This window comes from Ammospiza nelsoni, chromosome 24, assembly GCF_027579445.1.
Source record: "Ammospiza nelsoni isolate bAmmNel1 chromosome 24, bAmmNel1.pri, whole genome shotgun sequence".
Classification (NCBI taxonomy): Eukaryota; Metazoa; Chordata; class Aves; order Passeriformes; family Passerellidae; genus Ammospiza; species Ammospiza nelsoni.
The window spans coordinates 2658016-2683508 of record NC_080656.1 but is presented as its reverse complement, the minus strand read 5'-3'; the positions used below and the strand labels follow the sequence as shown (position 1 = coordinate 2683508).

The 25493-nt window shown below is 51.8% G+C and overlaps 1 protein-coding gene across 1 annotated transcript; it reads right to left on the bottom strand.

Moving 5' to 3' along the window:
• Positions 1-10475: 10475 nt before the first annotated feature.
• ADAMTS15 (ADAM metallopeptidase with thrombospondin type 1 motif 15) lies at positions 10476-23966 on the bottom strand. Its single transcript, XM_059488483.1, has 8 exons — positions 23073-23966; positions 18562-18694; positions 17440-17607; positions 16753-17036; positions 15714-15891; positions 15442-15623; positions 14693-14868; positions 10476-13452 (listed from the first exon to the last, which is right to left on the bottom strand). Exons 1-8 carry the CDS (start codon positions 23964-23966, stop codon positions 12672-12674), a joined length of 2796 nt encoding a protein of 931 aa, XP_059344466.1. The 3' UTR covers positions 10476-12671.
• Between the last annotated feature and the right edge of the window lie 1527 nt (positions 23967-25493).

The window sequence follows — 25493 nt, the reverse complement described above, 5'->3', positions numbered from 1 at the left end:
CCTTGATTGCCAGGCCTGGAGAGGAATTGTTGTGTCTGCCCCAAATGGGGAAGCAGCAGCTCCCACTGTGTGTGGGGTTTGGAGTTCTACACTAAAGAACTGCAGGGTTACAAATAGATGGAAAATATAAAAGCTTTAGTTATAGACTGAAGAACTGCAGGACTGCAATTTCATAATTGTTCCTTAAGAGTTTTTTGAGCTCTCCTAATCTCTGAGCAGGAGCATCCCAATTTTTGCAAGTCTAGAAGGTTTTCACAATTTTTCCTTTCCCTTCTGCTTCTTCCTCACACCCTCACTGCCACCTTTATGGGGTAATAGTGTAATTGCTGAGGCTTTGTGGGCTTTGCTTTCCAAAGGGAAAGGGATGCTGAGCACCTTTTCCAACCTAACAGCCAAGCCTTTAATCATCATTTTCCATCTCATGCAGCCCTGAAACATAGGAAAAATAGAAAAGCTAAAATCCTAAGGCATCAAGAGCATCCCCAAACCCTCTCCCATGTGCCTCTTTTGGCTCTGACTCAGCTCAGATCATGCAGGATGGGGAGATCACCTTGGTGGGGCTGGCTCTGGGCAGGCTTTGCTGGTTGTGGGTGTTTATTATCCACAGGGGCTGGGCTCAGGCACGAGGAGGAGAGCAGGCACCATCCTGGAATAATGTTATCTTAGCAGATGGCTTTGTTATGGTTGTCAGCTTCCTCGAGGAGCCTTGCTTAATCTGGAAAAGCAGTGAGCCCAATGCAGAGGGAAGTTTTTCATTATTGGCTCCAAGGAGTTCAGAGATGAGAGACTGGGGGAAAGGCACAAATCTGCTGCTCCAGGAAAGAAAAATACAGGATTGCTCTCTGCAAGATGTGACAATGCCTTGGAAGTACTGGCTGCACCCAGAGCAAGATATTGGCTCTATTTGGATTGTATTGTTATATATTATTACGTATTGTATATGCTATGCATTGTATATTGTATATAATATATATCATATAATTTTTTATTATTATTACTACAAACAAGAATTGAACTCAATGATCCTTGTGGGTCATCATTTCCAACTCAGAAAATTCTTTACCTCTGTGATCATTCTGTGTTGCATTATTAGATATGATGATGACAATGATGATGATGACGATGATGATTGATGATGATGATGATGATGATGATGATGATGAATCTATAATGTTGCATTTCCTGCCTGCACACCACAGGCACACCCAGGACCTGCAGCCTGGCTGGGAATCAGGAATTTCTGAACATCACGGGGCTGCACTCACCAACTTGATATTTTTTCCCCATTTGAGAAAAATAACGGGAATTTGGTTTGAGGTTTTTTTGGGGTTTTTGGGGGGGGTTATTTTGGGGGGTTTTTTTGTGCTGCAAGATCTCTTTTTTTATAAGAGGCACCTGCAGAAGCTGAAGGTGATGGGTCAAGAGAGGAGTTTTGTTCATCCCCTGCAGCTGGATGGCCTCTGATCCAGCAAAGCAATGTGATTTCTTGTAAATACAAATTTTTCTAGTGAAAAACTCCTTATATGTCTTTTGCTCATCATCCAAACTTGAGCCCTAGCACAACTTTAATGGGTTTGGATTCTGTCCAGCAGGAGCAGCCATGTCTTGAGCAGGGATTGAGCCTCTGCAGCCTGGATTTGAGCAGGAGCTCAGGTTTAAATGTGGCTTCAGAGGTTGTTTGGCACAACACCCTGCAGTCAGGGGAGAAGAAGTGTATATCTATATATACAGATAAATTAGATATAAATATAGATTATGTCAATTAGACAGATATAGAGATAGAGATAGAGATAGAGATAGAGATAGAGATAGAGATAGAGATAGAGATAGAGATTAGATATAGATATAGACACAGAGAGAGATAGATATAAATATAGATCCATATAGACATATGGATATATGGATATATAGATATAGAGATATAGAGATATAGAGATGTAGAGATATAGAGATAAGATATAGATTTAGATATAGATATAGATGATATAGATAAGATATAGAGACAGAGACAGAGATAGATAGATAGATAGATAGATAGATAGATAGATAGATATTAATATAGATCAATATAGATATATGGATATATAGATATAGAGATAAGATATAGATAGATATAGATATAGATGATATAGATAAGATATAGATGTAGATATAGAGACAGAAATAGAGATAGATATATAGATGTAAATATAGATCAATATAGAAATATAGATATATAGATATAGATATAAATATACACGTAGATATAGGTATATAGATATATATGTGAACCAATTTGGGGGACAAAATACACCACGAGGAACACTAAAAGGAAGAGTGAAAGGGATGGAAACAGCAGCACACAGGATGCAGAATGTCCCATCCCAAGTGGGTTTCACCTTAATACAAGCAAATCTCACTGCTGCTCCAGGAAGGATTTATCCCCAAATGTTCGGGCTCAGAAAGGGAGAATTTAAGGCCTTTTCCCAGACATCTGGGCTCGTCTCTCTCCCAGCACACTGCTGGCATCCATCAGGGGAGCTCCACGTCTGTCCCACATTTTCAGCCCCTCCACACCACAAGGGGAATGTTGTCAGGATTTTTTTTAATCTCCTTCCCGCTGCAGTTTGATCAATTTGTTATTTATTTGGGTTTATTGCCTTCCTTGTCATTTTGTTGTTCCGTTTACTCAGTCCCCCAGGCTGCTGAAACGAGGCAGCGAAAAATAAAATATAGGACAAATAATTATTATTTGCATGTTCTCTGGAACAAGCCAAGATTCTCTGGGGAGAGGGTGGGATTTGCCTCTGTTTGTTTCCTCAGAGGCAATATTAAATGGAAAAACGTGGCTGGAAGAGTTAACCCTTCCCAGAGCCACGTCTTGCACCATGGAGAGGGGCTGAGATCCTGCAGCAGCAGGATGGAGACAGAGCAGGAATCACAAACAGGTTCCCTGGTGCTCTTGGCTTCCCACCAGGCTGAAACAATGGAAAAAACAAAAGGCAAGAGGAATCCTTGGCAGGGAGCAGAACAAAGCCCTGCAGCCTGGGCAGAGCCAAGGACAGGGATATTCCTTTCCCATATAAACACACACTTCCTCATCCCCCCCCAAAAAAAAAAATATTTACACCCCCAAAGGCATTGCTAGGAGTGAATCCCAGCTGGATGTGGGGAGGGATTGGCAGCCCTGGCTGTGGAGGCGGTGGCACGTGCCAGGCTGAGTGCCCAGCTCTGCTCAGCACCTCCCAGGGACCAGGGGAATGTTTGGATTTTCCTCACTTTGGAGGGCTTTGATTTTTCTTTACTAGGAGGAAACAAACCATTGATGCTTCCAGCTTGTGTGACACAATAATTTTGGGAAATTGGCGTTTTTCAGACCCAAATGGGGCCTGAAACATCAGCCAGGATTGGAAAAGCAGCACTTCCAACAAGGAAGGGAAGGGAAGGGAAGGGAAGGGAAGGGAAGGGAAGGGAAGGGAAGGGAAGGGAAGGGAAGGGAAGGGAAGGGAAGGGAAGGGAAGGGAAGGAAGGGAAGGGAAGGGAAGGGAGGGAAGGGAAGGGAAGGGAAGGGAAGGGAAGGGAAGGGAAGGGAAGGGAAGGGAAGGGAAGGGAAGGGAAGGGAAGGGAAGGGAAGGGAAGGGAAGGGAAGGGAAGGGAAGGGAAGGGAAGGGAAGGGAAGGGAAGGGAAGGGAAGGGAAGGGAAGGGAAGGGAAGGGAAGGGAAGGGAAGGGAAGGGAAGGGAAGGGAAGGGAAGGGAAGGGAAGGGAAGGGAAGGGAAGGGAAGGGAAGGGAAGGGAAGGGAAGGGAAGGAAAGGAAAGGAAAGGAAAGGAAAGGAAAGGAAAGGAAAGGAAAGGAAAGGAAAGGAAAGGAAAGGAAAGGAAAGGAAAGGAAGAAGGAAAGGAAAGGAAAAGGAAAGGAAAGGAAAGGAAAGGAAAGGAAAGGAAAGGAAAGGAAAGGAAAGGAAAGGAAAGGAAAGGAAAGGAAAGGAAAGGAAAGGAAATGGTGGAGACTTGCTTATGCTGGAGACCTAATTTCTATCACAAAGAGCAGCTTAATTGCTTTAAAATTCTGTGCTTCCCATTTTCTTCAAGAAGGCAGGTCCTTGCCCTTGAGGACATAGTCTAAGGACTGAAAGGAGATGTGCCATCAGATGTGTCATCACTTTTTACTTCCCTTCTCTTCCTCAAACACAGAAAAAATTTTAAATGAAAAATTAAATTAAAAATATTTTTAAATTAAATTAAAGATTTTTTTTATATTAAATTAAAAATTTTTAAAATTTAAATTGAATTTAATTCCTTTTTATAAACTACACACTTCAAACAGCTTGATACACCCAGAAAATCTCACTGTGAGCAGGAGAACAGGGATTTTCCTTTCCTTTCCTCTCCCATCTCCTGTCAGCCCCTCCAGGATGGAGCAGCAGAGCAGGCACCAGCTCCCAGAGGGGCTCTGGCTGCCCTGTGCTGCTCCAGGGGTGTGGAGCAGCCAAACCCACCAGGATTCAGGTGGGATAACATCTGCTCTGCATTAGCACCTCCCTCTTGGGGTTTCTCGTGTTTTTTATTCTTCCTCCTCATTTCCTTTTCTCTTTGCTTTGGGAGAAAGCAGCTCAGCCCAGGTTCTCCCTATCTCTCAGTGTCCTTTTTCCCCGTGTTTGTTTTTCCAGCTAATATATCCTCACCTCCACAGGAAGGGCTGGGGTTAATGGGCAGCTTGGGACAGCTGTGATCAAGGCCATTCCTTGCCATGGTGACCCTGCAGGACCCCAAACCCCACACCTCACCCCTGAATCCTGGCGGTGTCTGAAGATGGATGGAGAAGTGGCTTTTCTTTCATCTCCCTAATTTCACTGAGATATTGGATTTTTAAGCCCAAATTTCCTGAGATTCCTTTAAGATGCCCAGATAGGCCGTGCTTTGATAGACCCAGCCTCCTCCTCACCATCCTGCTGCTCCTGTCCCTCCATCCCTGGTCCAGATGTCCTTCCCTGCCCCTCCTGCCTGGCTTTCCACAGCTGGGGCAGCACATGGAGAGCACAGAGATCCTTAATTGGCTCTGTCAGGCTCATTCCCTGCAGTGAGCACCATTTGGAGATGTGTTCACACTCTCCAGAGCCTGGGTGCTGCCCTTTGGAAACATTCTCAGTGACAGAGCCGCAGAAAAGGCCCACAGCACACGATTTGTGTGGTGGGGAGGGATATATTTTGGGTATTTTCTCCTCTCTGAACACCCCAAAGGCTTTGATTCAGCCTCAGTGGAAGCTTCCAGCTCTGCTTGGAGGCTGTAGTGAGCAGGGAGGTGCTGAGGTCCCTGCTCAACTGGGCTGCCAAAATGTGCCATTTTTAAAGTGAAAATAGCAATCAAATACTGAAACGTGGCCCTGAGTGCCTCAGCAGCTCGGGGACAGTGTGTTTAGCCAGCTCTGACTGTGCCCAATGCTTCAGTCACCTGAAAATGTCTCAGATGCTCTGGCAAATCCCTGTGGTCTCTATTTTTTAATTTAGAGCAAAAAGCAGTTAAAAGCTGTTACTGCAAATAATTACCTTTACATCTTGGTTATACACAGTGTTGTTCCCTTCACAACTCCAAAACATTGTTCCTTGAGGACTTGTATTTCCAGGCCTGTCAATCCAACACCTTTCACCAGCACTAAATTCATTTACAAGTGGGGGGAAAATAAAGAAACCTTTAAAAAATAATCATAGCACATTAAAAAACCATTTGGGAGCCCATCCACCTCCCAGGCTTGCTTGGCTGAGCTTGATATTAATTAGGCTAAATCCAAAGGCAGCACCTTCCCCAGGAGTTGGCTGGAAAGCTCTCACCACTCACCCCATGGCTGCAATTTCCAGGGTTTTTTACCTAGTTAGGGATTATAATCTTTAACAGCTGCCTGATTTACTCAGCTCATTCCCTCGGAGATGCTGACGCCGTCTCGCTCCTCCTGCCATCACTTCTCTGAGAATTCTGCATTCACAGCAGTGAAAGTATGTGATGGAGACCTCCAAAAAGATAAAATCCTCTCTGGTCAATGAGGGGTGGGGGTTTGCTTGCCATAAATCCACGGGGTCTGCCTGCCAGATTAGTGTTGGACAGACAAACTTGGCACCGACAGTGTTGGATAATTAGAAAAAAAATATTAACAAAAAAAAAAAAAAAAAAAAGAAAAAAGAAAAAAGAAAAGAAATAAACCCAAACCAGCAGAAATGCTTGTGGGAACGTGTCAGTTTGCTGGCTGGGAGGACAGCAGGGGAAGTTTAGTCTGCTGCAAGGGCCGGGGGGTCGGCACTGCGGGGCCTTGGCATCGCTTCCAGCTGGTCCCACACCGAGCTGGGGCTGGTCTCCATCCCAATCACAGCAGCTCTCCAGCCTTCCTCTGCCTGCCTGACCAGCATCCAGACCATTCTCAGAGCTTCCACAGCGAGGAAAAGCCTTTCCTGCCTCAGGAGCAGCGTTTGTGCCAGGTCAGGAGGAACCAGCCATGGCTGTGCTATCACCGAGGGCTGATGAGGGAATGGGGAGAGGGGCTGGGGTCTCACATCCTGGCCCCACTCAGCATTCTGCTTCACATCCCCAGGCTCAAGTGAACATTCCCCTTTTCCCAGGCACAGCAGAGCCCTTCCCAGTTTCTCTGTTCTCCCAGGAGAGGCTTTCTGCAGGACATGTGTTATCAATTAGCTCCGTTCGCTCAACGCACGTCTGGTTTTGCTTTTGTCTCCTGGCAAAGCCCAGTAATTATAATTATTATTAATAGTGATGGCAGTAATATATATTTATGTGTGTGTGTGTATGTAGGGATGTAAAAATAGCAAGGCAGCATCCCAGCCCCAGGGAGCTGATCCACAGCCACGTCGAAGCCCGGGACAAAACAGCAGATGAGGCAGGAGCATTTCCCTCCCTCTCCATAGTTTCTCTCCCTTAAACTCCAGGTAATCCCTTTTTTACTAAATTTTTTTAAGCTTTTTGGGTTTCAGCATAGGATAAATGTAAACCAGCAGATTTCACAGAATCACACAGAATCACAGAAATTCTAGGTTGGAAGAGACCTTTAAGATCATTGAGTCCAACCCATGTTCTAACACCTCAACTAGATCATGGCACCAAGTGCCACATCCAGTCTTTTTTTAAACTCTTCGAGGGATGGTGACTCTACCCCCTCCCTGGGTAGATGATTCCAGTATTTGACCACTCTTTCTGTAAAATACTTCCTCCTTAATTCTAGCCTGTATCTCCCTTGGTGCAGCTTGAGACTGTGTCCTCTTGTTCTGTCTGTTGTTGCCCGGAGAAAGAGACCGACCCCCAGCTCACCACAGCCACCCTTCAGGAAGCTGAAGAGAGTGATAAGGTCACCCCTGAGTCTCCTTTTCTCCAGGCTGAACAACCCCAGCTCCCTCAGTCGTTCTTCATATGGCTTGTGCTCCAAGCCCCTCACCAGCCTCCTTGCTCTCCTTTGGACACTCTCAAGCATCTCAACATCCCTCCTAAAGTGAGGGGCCCAGAACTGGATTTGCAGGCAGTCCTAGAGGCAGGAGTGAGTTTTAGCTCCCTAAAGGCATTTGGGGTGCTCTGCCCAAGCCATCTTCAGCCAGGGAGAGATTTGGACCAAAACTGGGGATTTCTGGACAGGATTCCTTGGCCTGAGGGGATGGGTCTCATGCCTTTGCTCCATCAGATCATCCTGACCTTGCCTTCCCTGCAGGTGAAGGCACAGCAGTGTCCCCTGAAGGGAAAAGCAGCCAGGTCAGTCTTTTATTGGGTACTGGAGAGTCCAAACACGACAAATTCGCAGCGAAGGGAAGAAACAATAAAAAACCTTTTAGTGCTGGAAAATGAGGAATCCAGAGAAACATTGAATGCAGCATCTCATGAGAGAGGGAAAAGCCAGCCCTTCTTCTCAGACAGAAAATCTGATGCTCCACATCATTCCTTCTGCACCAGGAGCCTGTTCCTGTGCCCTGAGGCTTGATAAAGGTGCAGAACAAAACCTGTGTCACTCACTAAGCCAGCACCAGCTTTCCCTGCCTAAACACCCCCCTTCCCTTCCACAGGGTGATCTTGGCCTTGATCCTGGATTTATTTCTTCCTCACCAGCTAAATATATATATTTTTTATATGTATATGTATATGTATATGTATATGTATATGTATATGTATATGTATATGTATATGCATATATATGTATTTATTTTTATAATAAATAAAATGTATAAATAATAATAACATATATTTTTAAATCTTACATATTATTAATTAATAATATATTATTAATTATTATAGATAACATATTATTTATTATATAATATATTCATATATTTTATATAGAATTGTTATATAAAATTTTTTATATATATAATTTATATTTACCTGGTGTGTGTATATATATACACCAGGTAAATATAAATTATATGTATAAACATATTTTATTTTATAAATATTTTATTTTTATATATAAATAATATATAGATATAATAATAATAATAATAATATTCATAACATTATTAATTATATAATATATTTTTATATTTTATATAGAATAGATATGTAATTTATATTTACCTGGTGTGTGTATATATATATGTGTATATATATATATATAAATATATATACCAGGTAAATACTTGGAGATTATGTGGGGTTTTTGTCTCTCTGGGTGATCTTTATGGGCATCTGGTTAAAAGTGTGGAGCTGTCACCTGGAGGAGCAAGGTGATAGTTTTAACTTAATTTTCTGCTCCTGAACAGATACTTGAGGCAAAATTTCTGGCTGTAACAGGTGGGAATCTCCCTCCTTGCTCCCAATAAATCTGTTTGCAGCTGTTGCCTTTGCAGTGTGGGATATATTTGGGGTGAAAGTGAAAACTTTATTGTGAGGGGAGCTCCTCCCTGTAGGAGCTGCTGAGGGGGAAGGTTCTCAGCTGTGTCTGTTTCTATAGGATTAAACATTTCACAGAAATTGTTCCCTGTGAGGGTGGGGAGGCCCTGGCACAGAGCAGCTGTGGCTGCCCCATCCCTGGAAGTGCCCGGGGCCAGGTTGGACAGGGCTGGAGCACCCTGGGACAGTGGAAGGACCCTGTTTGTGGCAGAAGGGGATGGAAGGAGATGATCGCCATGGTCCCTTCCAACACCGACAGTTCTGGGATTCTGTGATGATGGAAAGAAAACTGAGCTTTCCCCCAATAAAACACATGAAATTTGCCAAATCATTACAACATAATGGGGGAATAAATTGAGTTTGCTGGGGGAAAATAAAATCCCAGGCAAACTGCTGAGAGCTGGGGGGTGACATCAGGCATCCCTGAGCTGACACAGGCCAGGAGCAGGAAAGGCTTTATCTCAGCATTGGCCCCAGCACAACAGGCAGAGAGAGGGCTCTGACTCAGGGAGGGTGTGCTGAGAGTTTTAGGAGGAGCACACAGACAGGGCTGTTCAGGATGTGAGTGCTGTTCCAGTTTACATCAATCATTTTAACTCTATATTCCTGTCAGCCTGACAAAAGAACATCCTGATTCAAGCCTAAGGCAAACCAGCCTCCTTCAGTGAGCATCCCCAGTTCCCCTGGGGCTCACAGGAACTGATTCACCACAGGGCTCCTTCAGGTTGGGTTTCCTTTTTAAACCAATCCTGTAGCAGAACCAAATCAGAATATACCTGTTGGGCTTATAAAGCCCAAATGAGAACCAAATTAGAATGAACCTGTTGCGGTTATAAAGGTGTTGGCTTTGATGCCTTAGGATTTTAGCTTTTCTATTTTTCATGTTTCAGGGCTGCATGAGATGGAAAATGATGCTTAAAGGTTTGGCTGTTGGGTTAGATGCATCCCATTCCTTTTGGAAAGCAAAGCCCACAAGGCCTCAGCAATGACACAATTCCCCAATAAAGGTGGCAGGGAAGGTGTGAGACAGAAGTAGAAGGGAAAGGAACAATTATGAAATTGTAATCCTGCAGTTCTTCAGTCTATAAATAAAGCTTCTGTATTTTCCATCTATTTGTAACCCTGCAATTCTTTAGTGTAGAACTTCAAACTCCACACACAGTGGGAGCTGCTGCTTCCCCATTCTGGGCAGACACAACAATTCCTCTCCAGGCCTGGCAATCAAGGACACCTCACTGCCTCAGGGCCCAGAGATGGAAACAAAAGGGAGTTGGGGGCAGCAAACTTGGGGTCAATGACTTCATTAGCTGAAGCTGGAATTGGCAGATTCACCCCCAATATGCAAATGGACCAAACTTATAAAAGTGTGAAAGCTGTGACTCATTGTCCATTTTTTGGGTGGGTTTTGTCTGCCTGAAATGTACCTGCAGACCATTCAATAAATATAACTGCTTTTTGTTCCCTTAATTTTGTCTCTGTTTTTAGGAAAGCCCAAAAAGGCGCCAGTTTTGTTCTTTAGGTGATGAGCTGACACTCTAAAGGGCTCAGGCTCACAATAACACAAAGAACACCCCACAGCCACCAACAAAACAACCCTTGCAGGAGCGTGTCCCCCCAGGGGTAACTTTAAATACAGATTTATTTCAGGTTTGCTACTGACGCACAAACAGCAGAGATCGATGTTCAGTATACATGGTATACACAAAGCAGCCAGAACTGTCGGCATCTCCGTCCTCCTGCTGCACCCTCAGCAGAAGAACCTCACACGGGCAATCCCTCCCCTCCTCAGCAACCAGGCTGACAATTTCTCGGTGGCTTAGAAAGCAGCTGTGGCATGGCAGGACACCAAAGGGCAGCTCCTCAGAGCTCTGTCCCCAGAGGGAAGCGCAGCGGGCTCAGATATGCAGGAAAACCCCCAGAAAATGGGTGGTATGTTCATGGGAATGGAGACCTGGAAGGGATTTCCTAAGAACATTAACTCCTGTTCCCTGCTGTGCAGAGCAACCACAACATCTGCTCCTGGCTCTGTGGAGCAGCGTGGAGACCTAAAACATGATTGTGCTGAAAGAGGCATCAGATGGATCCTCTAGGAGGATCCCCAGGGAGGCTGAGCCCACAAATACTGTCACAAGGAGTTTGTGAGCAGCTGCAAAGGCCTAAGAAGGGAACTCTCGTGCCACCTGTCCCATTTCTTGTCATTCTCACCTTGCCCACAGCTGGAGACCTCCTGGAGCCACCCAAGGGGCAGAGGAGTTTCCTTGTTGGACCTCCAACAAGCATGGCAGGCTCCAAGCCTTTATTTGCTGAGATGGCATCTTCTGCCTACCCAAAATCTGTGTCTGACCCCTAAAATACCTCTCTGCTGATCCCAGTGACTGCACAGCTTGACCCAGAAGCTTTGGCTTGCTCACAGTCACAGCTCGTTGATTGAGGCACCTGCATCAGTGACAAAGCAAAAAATTCAATGGTGCCTTGATGATTTGATCTGAGCAAGAGACCTCAATGATGAATGGGGTTTGGGAGAGGTAAAACAGCCTCTGACACAACAGGCATGATGCTACAAAACCGTCAGAGGTGCAGAATAACCCCCGAGGCACAGAACAAGCCCAGAATAACTGGAGGGGGGAAATGGTTGTAGATGCTTTGCAGCAGCAAGAGGGTTGACAGTCCCTCATTCCCTGCATGCCTGAACCCCACTGAGCCCCTTTTTTCCTCAGGAAAGCCAAAGACCCAGATTGATCTCCCTCTCCCTCAGCTCCTTAGGGATGCCAGGGTAGTGACCCCAGCTCTGATAGAGCTCAGGATATCTCAGGCAGGCTTTACACAGAGGAAAAAATATCCCAGCCTGGTTAAAGGCTGGAGGCTATGGGATGTCTGGGCATGACATACTGGTCCCATTGAGCACCATTTCCAGAGCAAAGCAAAGTCTCAGTGGCTGGGGGGGCTGTGTCTGACCCTGTGGAACTACAGCACAGCTGCTTGCTGCTTTTTTGGAATGACAGCTCAAACCTCAGGTCCACTGTGATCCCTTTCAGCCCTGAAAAGCTTCAGGTGGAACAGAGTGTAAAGGAGCATCCAGATGTTCACACAGCCCCATCCCAAAGCACCATAGGAAACCTCAGGCTGGTGAGATCCCCTGGGAATAACACCAGCCCTACTATGCAAGGTTTACACCCACCAGGAGGGGAGGAAGGAGGTTAAAAAAATACAGAGTTAAGCACCATAAAATTTACACTGGTCAGGTCATAAACATGAGGAGAGAATGAAAATAAAGCCACCACCTTCCAGCCTGGCCCAGGGATGCTGCTGGGACAACGAAGTCCCCACCAGCAAGCCCTGGAGGCATCAGTCCCAGTGCCTCATCGCACCGGTGGTCGTTGCATTGGTAAATCCTTTTGGTCCCATTTAGCATGAGTGTTGGGGGAGTCCAGGGAGAAGGGAGGTAGGGTTGGTCCTGGGAAGGTGGGGGGAGGCTTCATCTGTGCAATTTAGGGGCCTCTCCCTGCCTGTACTGCAGATCATCACAGGCAGGGATGATCCTCCTCGCTTCCATCTGTCCCCCCAGTTCCCAGCCTCCACCGGTGGTTTCCGTGTCGTCCAGTGGCTTCGAGGTAGATGTTCATTCCCGCTCTGTCTCCAAGCGACCTGGTTGGTAAAAGCCCTCTCTCCCAGGTGCGCGGGGCTGTCCCCACACCCAGGTCCCTTTTTATTCCCAGTTTTTTTTCTTATTTTTCCCCCTTTTGCTATGTGCTATGGACATCTCCCCCACTCCCAACCTCTGGCACACGCCCTTCCTCGCAGGCACCCCTTGACCTGCTCAGCACGGCCTCAAGGTGCAGAAATCCAGCTCCTGCGGCTTCCTCCGAAAATTGCAACTCTCCCGGGGCAGCAGGCGCCCAGTGGGCACCACGCACTTCAACGCCCGTCTCTTGAAACCCCGACCACAGCTCTTGGAGCAGGAAGACCAAGGTCCAGCTTCCCAGGCCGGGCAGGGCTCGCCGCAGAGCCGGACGTCGGCGGGTCGCTGCGCGGCGTCGCACTCGGCGGCCGGCTGGCCGTAGGAGTCGCGGCAAGCCACGGAGCGCTTCTGCAAGCCATCGCCACACGTGACAGAGCACGCCTCCCAGCCACCCACCGCCCACTTGTACGAGGGCCGCTTGTAGCTCGGCCTGCCGCCGTCCAGGCGGTTGGACAGGCTGAGCACACTGTTGTTGAGGTCCGGCGGGGTCTTGCCCTCCTTCTTGTAGGAGGATTTATCCTCCTTGCTCTCCTTGGGGAGGTAGAAGGAGTAGCGCACGCGGGGAGGGGTCATCTTTCCCACAGAGAGCACCTCCAGAGTCAGGGGTTCCTGGATGGGTTTGAAGGCCTGGAGGCTCTCGACGGCGGTGCCGGTGCCGCTGTAGCGCAGGACGCTGCCCTTGACCATGAGGTCCCTCTCGACGGCCGAGACGATGAAGTGGCCGTTGAGCAGGTACTTGCCCTGCGCGTTCTTCAGCGCCAGGTAGTTGTCATCGCTGACGAGGCCTTTGTAGCCCCGCTGGCGGATGTCGATGTTGGAGGCGCCCGCGGGGATCACCACCACAAAGTTGTAGCCATGCCTGAAAGGGAAGAGCAGGCAGGGCAGTGTAGCAGAATTGGCTAAGACCCAGTGGAGGGCTGAGACTTAACAGTAGGAATTGCTGAGTCATGATGAGACAGCAAAATAAGCTCCTGTCTTCTGCTGCTCGGACCCTAGCTTATCTCTGTGACCCCATAGGTCACTTTCCCCTAACCCCTACTATTGGACAAATTTAGATCCCTCTGTACCCTATGAAAAGGGGCTGGTTTAGCCCATTCGGGAGAAGAAAAGCCGTAGCTGGAACCCTCCACAGACCCCTCAATAAACCCATCACTGTGGAACCATCAGGACCTCTCCTTCTCTCTCTCATCTGCTTCTTCCCCTAGCCCTCTGGTGCCTTAGCAAGCAAAGAGCTGAAATCATAAGAGAGCTGATAGTCACTAAAGAGCTAAAACCCACTTAGCTTGCTTAAGGTACCCACGGCTAGGAGTGGCCTGGGTATTTGGACACACTGTCTCCAAGAGGGATTGAGCTATCCGCATAGGACTGCCTTGCTCAGGGGCAAAGCCTGCTCTGCAGGCTGGGGCAGGGGGGAGACTTTGGGGCAGGACACCAGGCACAGAAAACAATGCACAGACCACACTTCAGGTGAAAAAGATATGAACACATGAAAGAAAAACTGTCCAGAACCAGCAAAAAGTGAGAAAGCGCCAAACCTTTGCCCAAGATGCAGAAAAAAGAAATCACTATGCAAATCAATGTTATTCCAAATATGATATAGATAGAAATCTTCTATTGTGAAAAATGCTTGCCAGGGAGGGAAACCACCATGTAAAGATAAAAGTGTTAGTAATGATTCAATTACCCAAAATGTCTCTGAAGAGAAAACATTTGGGAAATGTCAATCAGCTCCTATCTGTGACATGGGGAATTACTTCAGCCCTGATATCCTCCCACCCCTTTTGTCTTCTTCCTGTGAGGACCAGTTTGAATTTCCTTGCTGCGTTGAGTTTTGCATAGGCTGATGTCACCCACTTACAGGAAGATGCTTCAGCCCCTCTGGCTCAACAGCACTCCATCAGCAGAAGTCAGCAGGACATTAAATGTGTTGTGGTGCTCCTTCAGAGCCAGGCCAGGTGTCTGTGCAGTGATGTGCACGAGCACCAGCAGATCTGGCTCAGGATGGATTTATCCCATCACCATCTCCACAATCCTGCATGCCCCACACCAAAACAGAGAGCTGGGAGTTGGGGAAGCACACATGATAAATGAACACTCACATGGGTTTGGTGAACAAGCCTGAGACCTTCTTGCAGCTCTTGTTGTCTCCTCCGCAGACGCTGCATTTGTCAAACTTCTTCTTGGAGCCCAATTTTCCATCACAGCCTGCCTTGATGCATTTGCCCTGGACACAGACCGAGGTGGAGTCTGGGGAGCAAGGGGTGCCATCCACAACCTAAACCAGGTGAGAAAAACAAGCTGCTGCATTACCCTCTCACACCCCACCCAAGGCCTCCCAGCTGTGCCCATCCCACCCCAATCCATCTGACAGCTCCTGAGGAGATTCCAGCAGGCACCATGTCACTCTTTGCTCATGTTCTGCTTTGCAGGCAGGATTTTGGGGTCTCTGAGAAGAGACAGATGGGACTACATCCCTTTTCTCCCATCCACAGAATTTCCTGCCCTTTCCATTGCAGGGAACAAGCTGCACAGGGGACACTGCCAACACCATCCCACTCAGTCCTATGTCTGGATGTCCACTCTGCCACTGCATCCCCAGTACCCAAACTATCATCCTCTATCCCAGGACCACAGGAATACGCCAGAGGCACCTTTACAAGAGGTAAAAATGTCATCTTCTAGAGGAAGACCCTCCATGGACCAGCTCCAGTGCCAAGCTGATTCATACCACACTGGTGGCACCTCACCTAACACCATCCACCCACCAGACAAGGAAAGTCAATTCATCTCCAGGGGCACTGGAGCCATCCCACAGTCCAGGCGCTGACCCTGGGGGTCTCTCACCAACCTTGGGTGCCAGCACATAGAAGTAGCCGGTGCCGTTGGCCCTGCAGATGAGCTTGCACTTATCCCGGGGCGAGACACCGGAGTATTTGGGAACCCAGGAGACAGAGGCAGTCAGGCGGTTCGTGCTGTGGCTGTAGCCATTGAAAGCCTCGCACTGCTCCTCACGGAAGCTCTTCCCTGGTACTGAAAACAACAGAGAGTTGGTGTTGGGCACCAGCCTGCACCTCCAGCTTTGGTTTTCTGGGGTGGTTACAGCTGAGCCCCAGGCCTTACCGGCAGCAGCGCAGGGCTCCAGGTTGCAGGAGCGGTACTTGACGCGGATGCCCTCGCAGTAGGAGCCCCCGTTGGCTGGCACGGGGTCACTGCACTCGCGCCTGGCCAGCTGCACCCCGCCACCACAGCTGCGGGAGCACGGCCCGTACGGCGCCCACCTGGCCCAGCCGCCGTCCACCTGCAGGGAGGGACAGCCTGAGGGGCTGCACACCCATCATCCTCATTCTTTCACTCCATCACCGCCATTCCTTCTCAAGGAAAACCTACAACTGCTGCACACCCATCACCCCATCACCTCCACACTTGGAGCCATTCCATTCTCAAGGAAAACCTCCAACCACTGCACACCCCATCATCTCCACACTTGGAGCCATTCCTACACAAGGAAAACCTCCAACCCCTGCACACCCATCATCCCCACACCTGGAGCCATCTCTTCTCAAGGAAAACCTCCAACTGCCCACAAACAGAATGACTGAATAAGGAAGTTGGAAGAGATCTCTAAGATCATCGAGTCCAACCTATGCCCTAACACCTCAACCAGACTATAGCCCCAAGTGCAATGTGTACCCTGTACTTGCTGAGTGGGGAATCTGGGGGCTCCCAGCAGAGGCACTCACCCTGTACTCACTGAGTGACCCTGTGGGGTGTTTTTGTGTCTCCCAGCACAGGCACTCACCCTGTACTTGCTGAGTGGAGTGTTTGGGGGTTCCCAGCACAGGGACCCATCCTCTACTCACTGAGTGGAGTGTTTGGGGGTTCCCAGCACAGGGACCCATCCTGTACTCACTGAGTGGGGTGTTTGGGGGTTCCCAGCACAGGGACCCATCCTGTACTCACTGAGTGGGGTGTTTGGGGGTTCCCAGCAGAGGCACTCATCCCGCACTCATTGAGTGACCTGTTTTTGCGTTCCCAGCAGAGGCACTCAACCCTGTACTCACTGAGTGACCTGTTCTGGGCTCCCATCATTGGCACTCAACCTGCACTCACTGAGTGACCTGGTTTTGGGGTGTTTCAGGTTCCTAGCATTGTCACTCACCCTGTACTTGCTGACGTTGTGCCTCTCCACGCAGGCTCCCTTGAGGCAGAAGCGCCCGTCGCCGCAGGCGGTGCCGTCGGCCCAGGGGAAGTGCCGGGTCTGGCACACGATCTGCCCGCGGGCCTTGCCCGTGCACCACAGCTTGGCACAGTACTGCATGTAGGGGCAGGGCTTGGAGCCCACCCCGAAGGCCAGCTCGCACTGCTGGTTCAGGCTGTAGCTGGTGCCCGGCAGGTCCTCGGGCAGAGGGATGGGTTTGGCAGGCTGGTCCAGCAGACAGTCCCCTGCAGGAGTGGGAGAGGGTCTGTCAGCTCCTGGGGGCTGTAGGGACCAGGGTGGGGAGGGAAGGCACTGCTGCAGGGAGATGAGGGAGAGATTGGGCCAAAGCTAGCCCAGGGATGCCCTCAACCTGGGCTGTATCCCAGACGCAGATGATTCCATCCCCTGGTGATTCCTTAGAGCTCTGCCAGCAGCCTGAGTGCAGATGTCACTGCTGGGGACACCCAGGAGGTCTGGACACTACAGAAATGCTGCCAACCTCCCATTTCCTTCTGAATTTGTTTGCAGAGTCAAAAGAGGAAGAGCTCTACAGCCAACCATCTTTTCCCAGTAAGGACCTGCAGGGCTGGACCCTGTTCCCAGGGGACAGGGACACGGGCAGGGGGTGAGGGGCACAGCAGGGCTCACCATGGCCACTGTCCAGGAAGTCAGTGATGATGGCAGCGCTGCAGGCTGACCAGGGGTTGGCACGGTCGATCTGGATGAGGGTGGGGGACATCATGTGGTTGGTCTTCAGCCGGCCAAAGACCTCCTCACAGGCCTTCACATTGTCGTGGGGCATGTTGAACACGTGCCCTGGGGGTGGGATAAGGGAGGCAGCATGAATAACCTAGCACAGCACGAGAGCAGGAACCCCCCCAGCTTCTTTCAGCAGAGACTGAGACATGGAGTGGGGCAGACCCACAAGGATTACAGCTGTGGACAGCCCAGAAGAGCCAGCAAACATTCCAGCCCTCTCCCAGATGCCTCATGCACGTGGAAAGCACAGGGGAAAGGAAGGGCAAGGGAAGTTGTGAAGAGAAGGTGACAGGTGACTTCAGCAGCTGCACAGAGGTAGGTGTGCCCTCTGCCTGTTATTTCAGGCTCCTGAATCCTGGAAACCCAGCTGTGGGAGCAACCATGAGAGCAAAGCTCCTTCAGCTCCCTCAGCAGCCCTTTCCCATCTGGCTCAGGGGGAAAGGCAGAGTTTCCCTATCACCAGTGTTTTGTGGAGATAAACAAAACTCCACAACTTTTGTGAAAGTTGTAAAGCTGGTGTGTTTATTACAGCACTGGACGCATGTGGGAATCATTTTCTTAAAATGACATGGGTACCTCTGGGAACTTCAGGTCTCTTTTAATCTCCTTCTCAAATACATATGCATACAATTTCACGATAACTGAAATTCATGCATATTCATTTTTACGAATTTTGCATGACATTTGCTGCTAGTTCTTCTTTATCAGGAAGAATTTCTCGGTCAAGTTGACTTGCTTCACAGCAGTCTCTGTCCCTCTCTATCACTCTCTGTCTCTTTCCCTTTTATCTGTCTTTCACTGAAGCAGTTTCTTTGAGCCTAAGCTTTTGCAGTCAGAAGCTACATACTTAAAGATGTACATTCTACTTAAATCAAAATAGATTTCTACTCTAGAAAATTTCTACTCTGCCTCACCAGGTACCACCTGTTGTCTCATCTCCCAGAGGCCAAAACCAGGGCAGTCTGAACCCTGGGAGTGCTGCTGAGAGGAAGAGGAGGGCGGGAGCCTTACCCAGCTCGTGGGCAGTGGTGAAGGCCGAGGGCAGCCCGTCGTCCTCGATGACGGAGCAGCTGCGCTTGGGGTCACACATGGTGCCCACGTCTGCCATGCCCAGCGTGTCACAGGTGGTGGCACCACACAGGTCCTGCCAGGCACACAGGGAAGGGGTTAGCACAGGGGACAGCACAGGTGTGGCACTGTTCTCCTTTCCCACCTCATCCCTGGCCACCACGGGGAGCTCCTGATGGGAAGAAAGCCCAAAGAGGTGGAAACCACACCTCAGTCCTGACCCAGCCCAGGCTGCAACCCTGTGTTTGCACTGAACCCTGCACCAGGGATGTGTGTAGCACCCTGCCCTGCCTTCAGCAACAGCTTTTCCTACCCAAACAGCTCCTCCGGCCAGGGTGGAGCTGGTTTTGTCACAGATGAGCCAGTTTGGTTCACTTGGTCTTAAGTGTGAGCTCAAGGACTAGACCCAGGTGGGATGGGAACACATGTGGCCTGAAGGGTTGAGCCACTTCTCAATCTCATTTCTCGGCTTCTTCCAAGGAAAAAGAAAGCCCTGGACCAGGTCCAGAGGTTTCCAAGGCTAAAGAAGGTGCTCCTGCCTCTCTAAGACACTCTGCAGCCATCCTTCAAGGAGCAACCAAGCCCAGCTGATCAAAGGAGGAACCGGCCCAGGAGGAACCAGCCCAGGAATGGGATGCTGGGGTTGGAGCAGGATTGTGTGGGATGGAATGGGATGCTGGGGTTGGAACAGGATGGAATAAAGGATGGGATGGGATGGGATGGGATGGGATGGGATGGGATGGGATGGGATGGGATGGGATAAGGGGCAGGATGGGATGGGGTGGGATGGGAATGGAATGAGGTGGGATGGGGGAGTGGGACAGGATAGAATTGGGGTGTTGGAGGAACCAGCCCAGGCTTCCACCCCCACATTGAAGACATCCTACATAGATGTTGCCAGCAGAGAGGCTGGGAAGGGTCTCATCATGGGCAGATCTGCCCTTTTTCAGGTGCTCGTGCTAAAAAAAAAGTCCATTTAAGACACACCAATACTGCAGCCTGGCAGCAACCTTGTCCCACGTGCCCCCTTCCCCTGCTGGGTGTGGTTTGGCTTTGGGAGGGCTGGAGCATCCTCCCCTCCCTGGGTGCTGCCCCAGGGCTGCCAGGGAGGCCATGCAGCGGGCACGGAGCTGTTTTCCACATGAAAAGAAAAGTAAGGGACTCTCTGGGCGCTCCCATGCTATAAATAAGTGTGATTCATGCTCAGCACTCGCCCAGCCAAAGCGCCTGGGTTGCTCAGAATCCTACAGGAGCTGCTCTGCCAATATTTCCAGCAAGGTTTCCAAGCTGCAGGCATTCCCGCGCAGGCAGGTTCAGCCGTGGGTAAATCACAGCCCTGATGACTTCAGAGAGCCCCAGCCGGGCCTGAGATGGCTTTAACAGGAGACCTGGGGCCACAGCAGGACAGGCATCTCCAGAGAGGTGACGTGAAGAAACGTCTGGGTCTGCTCTGGTGGTGGAAAACCCCAGCACACAACTGAGCTCAGCACTTTGCTCTGCAGTTTCCCTGCCCAGCTGGGGCCCTGCTGCATCCCTGATCCCAGAGGAAGAGGTGGCAGCCCCACCTTGCCCTGGCAGTGCCACCACTGCTGGGCACAGGTTGGTTAACGGTGCTGGCAAGCCCAGGGGCAGAGTCCCAGACTCCAAACACACCAAGACCCAGTGGCAGCACCACCCTGAGGCAACCCAGGGGTGCAGCTTGCCCAGGAGCCCCTGCCCATGCTCTGATTTTGAATGGTCTCGCTGCTGCTGAGGGGAGTTCCTCACCTGTCCCTAATCCAAAAACATCTGGTCAGGGATAATGGAAGGAGAAAATGCAAAATGCTCTGGCCAGCACTGGGGGTTTGGGGGCGAGGATGAGGCGTGGGGAGGAATGTCCCAGCCCCACAGCTCCCTGCTCAGTGCTCTCTGAAGAGCTCTCAGTGCTCTTTGAAGAGTTCTTTCCTCGCCAGCACAGCGAGCCTTGGCTCCCAGCCCAACACCTGCACTGACACACTGACCCACTTCTCGCTCTGAGCCTCGCTGGGATTCACCACCAGCAGCTCTCTGGGGGCTTTTCCCTCACCACAGCCTCCTCAGGACAGCCTGGGTGTGCCAGGCAGCATCTCTGGGCTTCAATGACAGGTCCTGATCCCCCACCTGCACACCTCCTTCAGCCTTGCCAGTGTTGAGGCTGCTCAGGAGGGGAGCAGAGAGAAATTAGAGGTTTAAGGTGGAAAGCACCGTGCAAGGAGCCAGCTCTGCCTTTGCTCTCTGTCACTGGTGTCCCCTCTGCTGGCACAGGTACAGGGAGGACCCTTGGTCTCCCAAGGAGCTGCAAGCAACCTGCTCAGTGCATCAGCACTCTGACAGCCTGACCTTCCTGCATGGCACCTCCCAAGGCTTCTCATCATCCCTTGTGAGCTTCTCAAGACGTTCCACAGGTCAGTCAGGGGGATCCTTGAGCATTAATTCACCTGCTCAGAATCATAAGATCTCTCCCTGCCACAGAGGCTTCCTGTGTGCATCCAAAGCAACTCCAAAAAGCTGAGGCTTGAGCTGCAGTTTCCAAATTCCCACCGGTGCCAGGCTGCAGCCAGATCTTCCTTCATGCAACTTCCCTTTGGTTTTACAGCAAGCAAAGATGTGCAGCCGGTGTGAGGTCCAGGAGGGGTGGGAAGGATGGACAAGCCCCTTGCCATGGTGTGCAGGGATATTTCCAGGAGGGCAGCTGAAGCTCTGCAGGACCCTCCAACAAGCAGTGGCTCAGGCAGGAAGGGAATCTGCACCCTCCAGCTGATCAGGACTGAGCTTCCCAAAGGCAAATCCATCATTCAGTGTTGGAAGGGAGCAAATCCAAGCAGTAAAAGAGAGCCCCATTCGTCAGCAGCTCATCATCACAGTGAAAACTGCCTATCAACCAGGCTGGAGGTGAAATTTAAGTCGGGGGCTTATGTAACAGCTTTTTGGCAGGAAGATAAGCTTTGGGATGTCAGGGGACCACAGATGGATGCACTCAAGGAAGGCAGATGTCTCCCTGACCATGTGCCTTTGCATTGAGCTTGCTTTGGGATTTCAGGAATGGATGGTTTAGCAATGTGTAAAAAATGCAGCCCAGACGTGATCCACATCTTTTGAATGGCTGGGACCGGCTCTGTCCCACGTGCAGCTCCAGTGACCTCACGGGGCTTCCACCAGAGGTGGAGCTGCCTGGTGTCAGCAGAGGTGTCAGCAGAGTCCTCCTCTGTCAGCTGCTCCAGCAGCCTGGCCTTCCATCCTGCCTGTGCTCCCCGAGGATTTACAGCTGGCCCGGGGCGGGGAGGACAAGAGGACACACAGGACAAGATCCTACACGTCCTGCACAGCTCAGTCCTGCTCCAGCCCCTGCTGAGCCCAGGCTAGGGACAGCTGGACTGAGCTGGATGCTATATCCTTCCCACCCACCACAAATGCTTGACCTGGAAAAAAAATTTTGGGAATGGTCTCCCTGCTGCTGAGGGGAGTTCCTCACCTGTCCCTAATCCAAAAACATCTGGGCAGGGATAGTAGAAGGAGAAAATGCAAGGAGCCTTTTCTGCCAAAGCCTGCTGCAGCCAAGATAAGACGTGACTGACCCCTCCAAGCCGGGCTCATCCTCCTCCCATCCCATCAGGGATTTTGGGATGCAGGCACTGGACTGATGTCCACACTGAGACAGGACTACAGGGAGGGAGGAACAGTGGGGAGAGGCTGTGGGAGCTTTGGTGTCACCCAGATTGTGGGGGTGGGAGGATGCAGAGCTCGTCCCACACGCCACATCACCACGGAGCCCTGCCAGAGGCAGCTCCAAGCCTCTCTCCCACCCCAGGGATGTAGCCAGCCCACAGCACTGGGGGCAGTGGCTCTCTGCTCTCCCCCACTCGAGGGCTGGAGTGCTGGCTGATCTCTGGTGCTTCACTTCCAGCCCTGAACCGGCTCCACGCAGCGCAGCCAGTGCTGAGGAGAGGTCCAGGTTCTCAGGAGAACCTCAGGCATGAGTCAGAGGAAGCAGGGAGAGGTTTTTTCTTGGCAGGTGGCACTGTGAGCTCTTCCCAGCTGGGGAGGGGGAACAGGACCATGCTCCTCCTCTTCTGGGCTCAGACCTCTCATTTCAGGGCGCACTCGGAGCCGCAGGGCACTCGCTGCCAAGCTCCTGCATGGAGGCAGGAGATGGAGCAGCAGGTTTCTGCCTGTGGACACCTCCTGGCCTCACTCACCCCATGGCAGGGATTTTTCCAGGCTGCTAGCCAAAACCTGCCCAGGGGACAGCAAGGCTGGCCCAAGTCTGCTTGCCCCATGCCTCTGGCCCCCCCACCCAGCATCTGAGAGTGGAGGTTCCCTGGGAAACAGGGACAGGCACAGGTACAACCTCCCCCAGCATGCACACAGGTGGCAGAACACCTCAGCCCAGTGCTCCGTGCCGGGGGGAGCAGCTCCTCGGGCCCCCCTGCACCCACCTGCTTGGTGAAGAGGATGGCGGTGTCCCAGTACTCGGGGTGCTTGTCGCTGACCTTGTTCCACTTCTTCTGCCAGGCGCAGAAGTTGCGCAGGGTGAGGGCGGCGTTGCTGGTGACTTTGGGCCCCTTGTCATCCTGCCCGATCAGGAGGAACTTGACCACGGAGATCTGGATGGGGTTACGGATGCTGGGGTGCTTGTAGAGGCGGGCGGCCGTGGCCATCAGGGTGAGCAGGTAGTGCTGCAGGTCATCCCCGTGGAACTTCACCATCGACTCGTCGGCCACCACCAAGGTCTCCACGTAGCGCGGGACCGAGGCGAAGCGCTTGGCGCGGCCGCCTTTGCCCCCCGCACGCCCCCGGTACTTGTCGAGCGCCTGCAGCACGCCGGGGGTGAGCCCGGAGCCCACGGCGCACCGGGGCGCTCCGGCCCCGACGGGGCGGCCGGGGCTGCGGCGCTGCAGGCGGTGGAGCCCCCCGGGCGCGCCCCCCGGCACCGGGCTGATCAGGTACTCGGCTCCCCGGTAGCCGAAAGCGCCGCGGAGCCCCCCGCACAGGCTGAGGGCGGCGAAGGACTCGCGGTCGGCGTTGACATCCCCCGAGTAGAAGCAGTGGCGGAGCGCGGGCAGCGGGCGGGCGGCCGCCCCCAGGTAGTGCGCGGCGAAGGCGGGCGCGATGAAGCGGGCGTCGGGGGAGAGGTGGAGGTAGAAATCCTCCCCGAACGCCGAGAGCTGGATCACCACCGCCTGCCCCCCGCGCGGGGGCTCGGCAGGGCCGCCCCTGAAGTAAGCGGGCCCGTTGATGTCGGGGTCCAGGCGCAGCGGGGTGACCAGCGCCGAGTCGGGCTCCGGGGCAGCCCCCGCGCTCAGCAGCAGCAGCGGCAGCAGCGGCAGCATCGTCCCGGCTGCTCAGGCCGGCCGCATCGGGGTTCGGGGGAGGCGCGGGGGGGAGAAAGCAGCGCCCGGCCCCCCCCTTCCTCCCTCCTCCTCCTCCTCCTCCTGGACCCGCGGAGGCTGGAGGAGCGGAGCGGCCCCGCCGGTACCTGCTTCGCGGGGCGCACCGCGCTCTTATAGCGGCGGAGCGGGGCGCGGCTTGGCCCCGCCGCAGGCACCGCGGGGCGGGGGCCGGGGCCGAGCGGGGCCGAGCGGGGCCGGCCGAGGAGCCGAGCGGAGCCGGGAGAGAACCGCGCTCCGCCCGGGGCTGCCGCCGCCTCCCCGGGGCGGAGCGGGGCGGGGGCGCGGCACCGGCGGCAGGACGGGAGGGGATGGAACGGTGCGGTGGGATGGGGTGGGATGGGGTAGGATGGGGTGGGATATGGGTTTGGGATGGGATGGAGTAGGATGGGGTAGGATGGGGTGGGATGTGGGTTTGGGATGGGGTGGGATGCCTGGGATGGAGTGGGGTGCGTGGGATGGGGTGGGATGTGGTTTGAAATGGGGTGGGATGCGTGGGATGGAGTGGGATGGAGTGGGATGTGGGTTTGAGATGGCATGGGATGGAGTGGGATGTGGGTTTCAGATGGGGTGGGGTGTGGGTTTCAGATGGCATGGGATGGAGTGGGATGGAGTGGGATGCATGGGATGGAGTGGGATTTGGGTTTGAGATGCGGTGGGATAAGATGGGATGGGATGTGGGTTTGACATAGGGTGCTATAGAGGGTGGGATAAGATGGGGTGAGATGGACGGGATTGAGGAGTGGGATGGTATTGTGTAGGATGGAATGGGATGCTGGGGTTGGAGCAGGATTGTGTGGGGTGGAATGGGATGCTGAGGTTGGAACAGGAGGGAATGAAGGGTGAGGTGCTTTGGGATGGAGTGAGGTGAGATAGTGCAGGATAAGGGGTGGGATGAGATGAGGTGAGATGGACAGGATTGAGGAGTGGGATAGGATTGTGTGGGGTGGAATGGGATGCTGGGGTTGGAGCAGGATTGTGTGGGATGGAATGGGATGCTGGGGTTGGAACAGGATTGTGTAGGATGGAATGGGATGCTGAGGTTGGAACAGGATGGAATAAAGGGTGGGGTGCTTTAGGATGGGGTGAGGTAAGATAGGGTGGGATGGGACAGGATGGGATGGGATGGGAATGGAATAAGGTGGGATGGGGGGAGGTAGGACAGGATAGGATTGGGCTGTTGGATGGGATGGAGTGGAAGGAGACCCTCTTCACTTTTATTCCTGCAGCAGAGGGAAACTTTGAAGCCCCCAGGGATGCTCCCACCTGCCAGGCTCCCTCCTGCCACTCTCCAGCTTTTCTGTACCCTGCTCTAAGTGAAGGGATGGAGCTCTGTGACCCCACAGGGATGGGGCCTCTGGAGTGCACAAGGCTGTGCAGGGAAGATAAAAGGTCATAGAATCATTGAGTCATGGAACAGTTTGGGTTGGAAAGGACCTTTAAAGGTCAGCTATTCCAGCCCTCCATCCT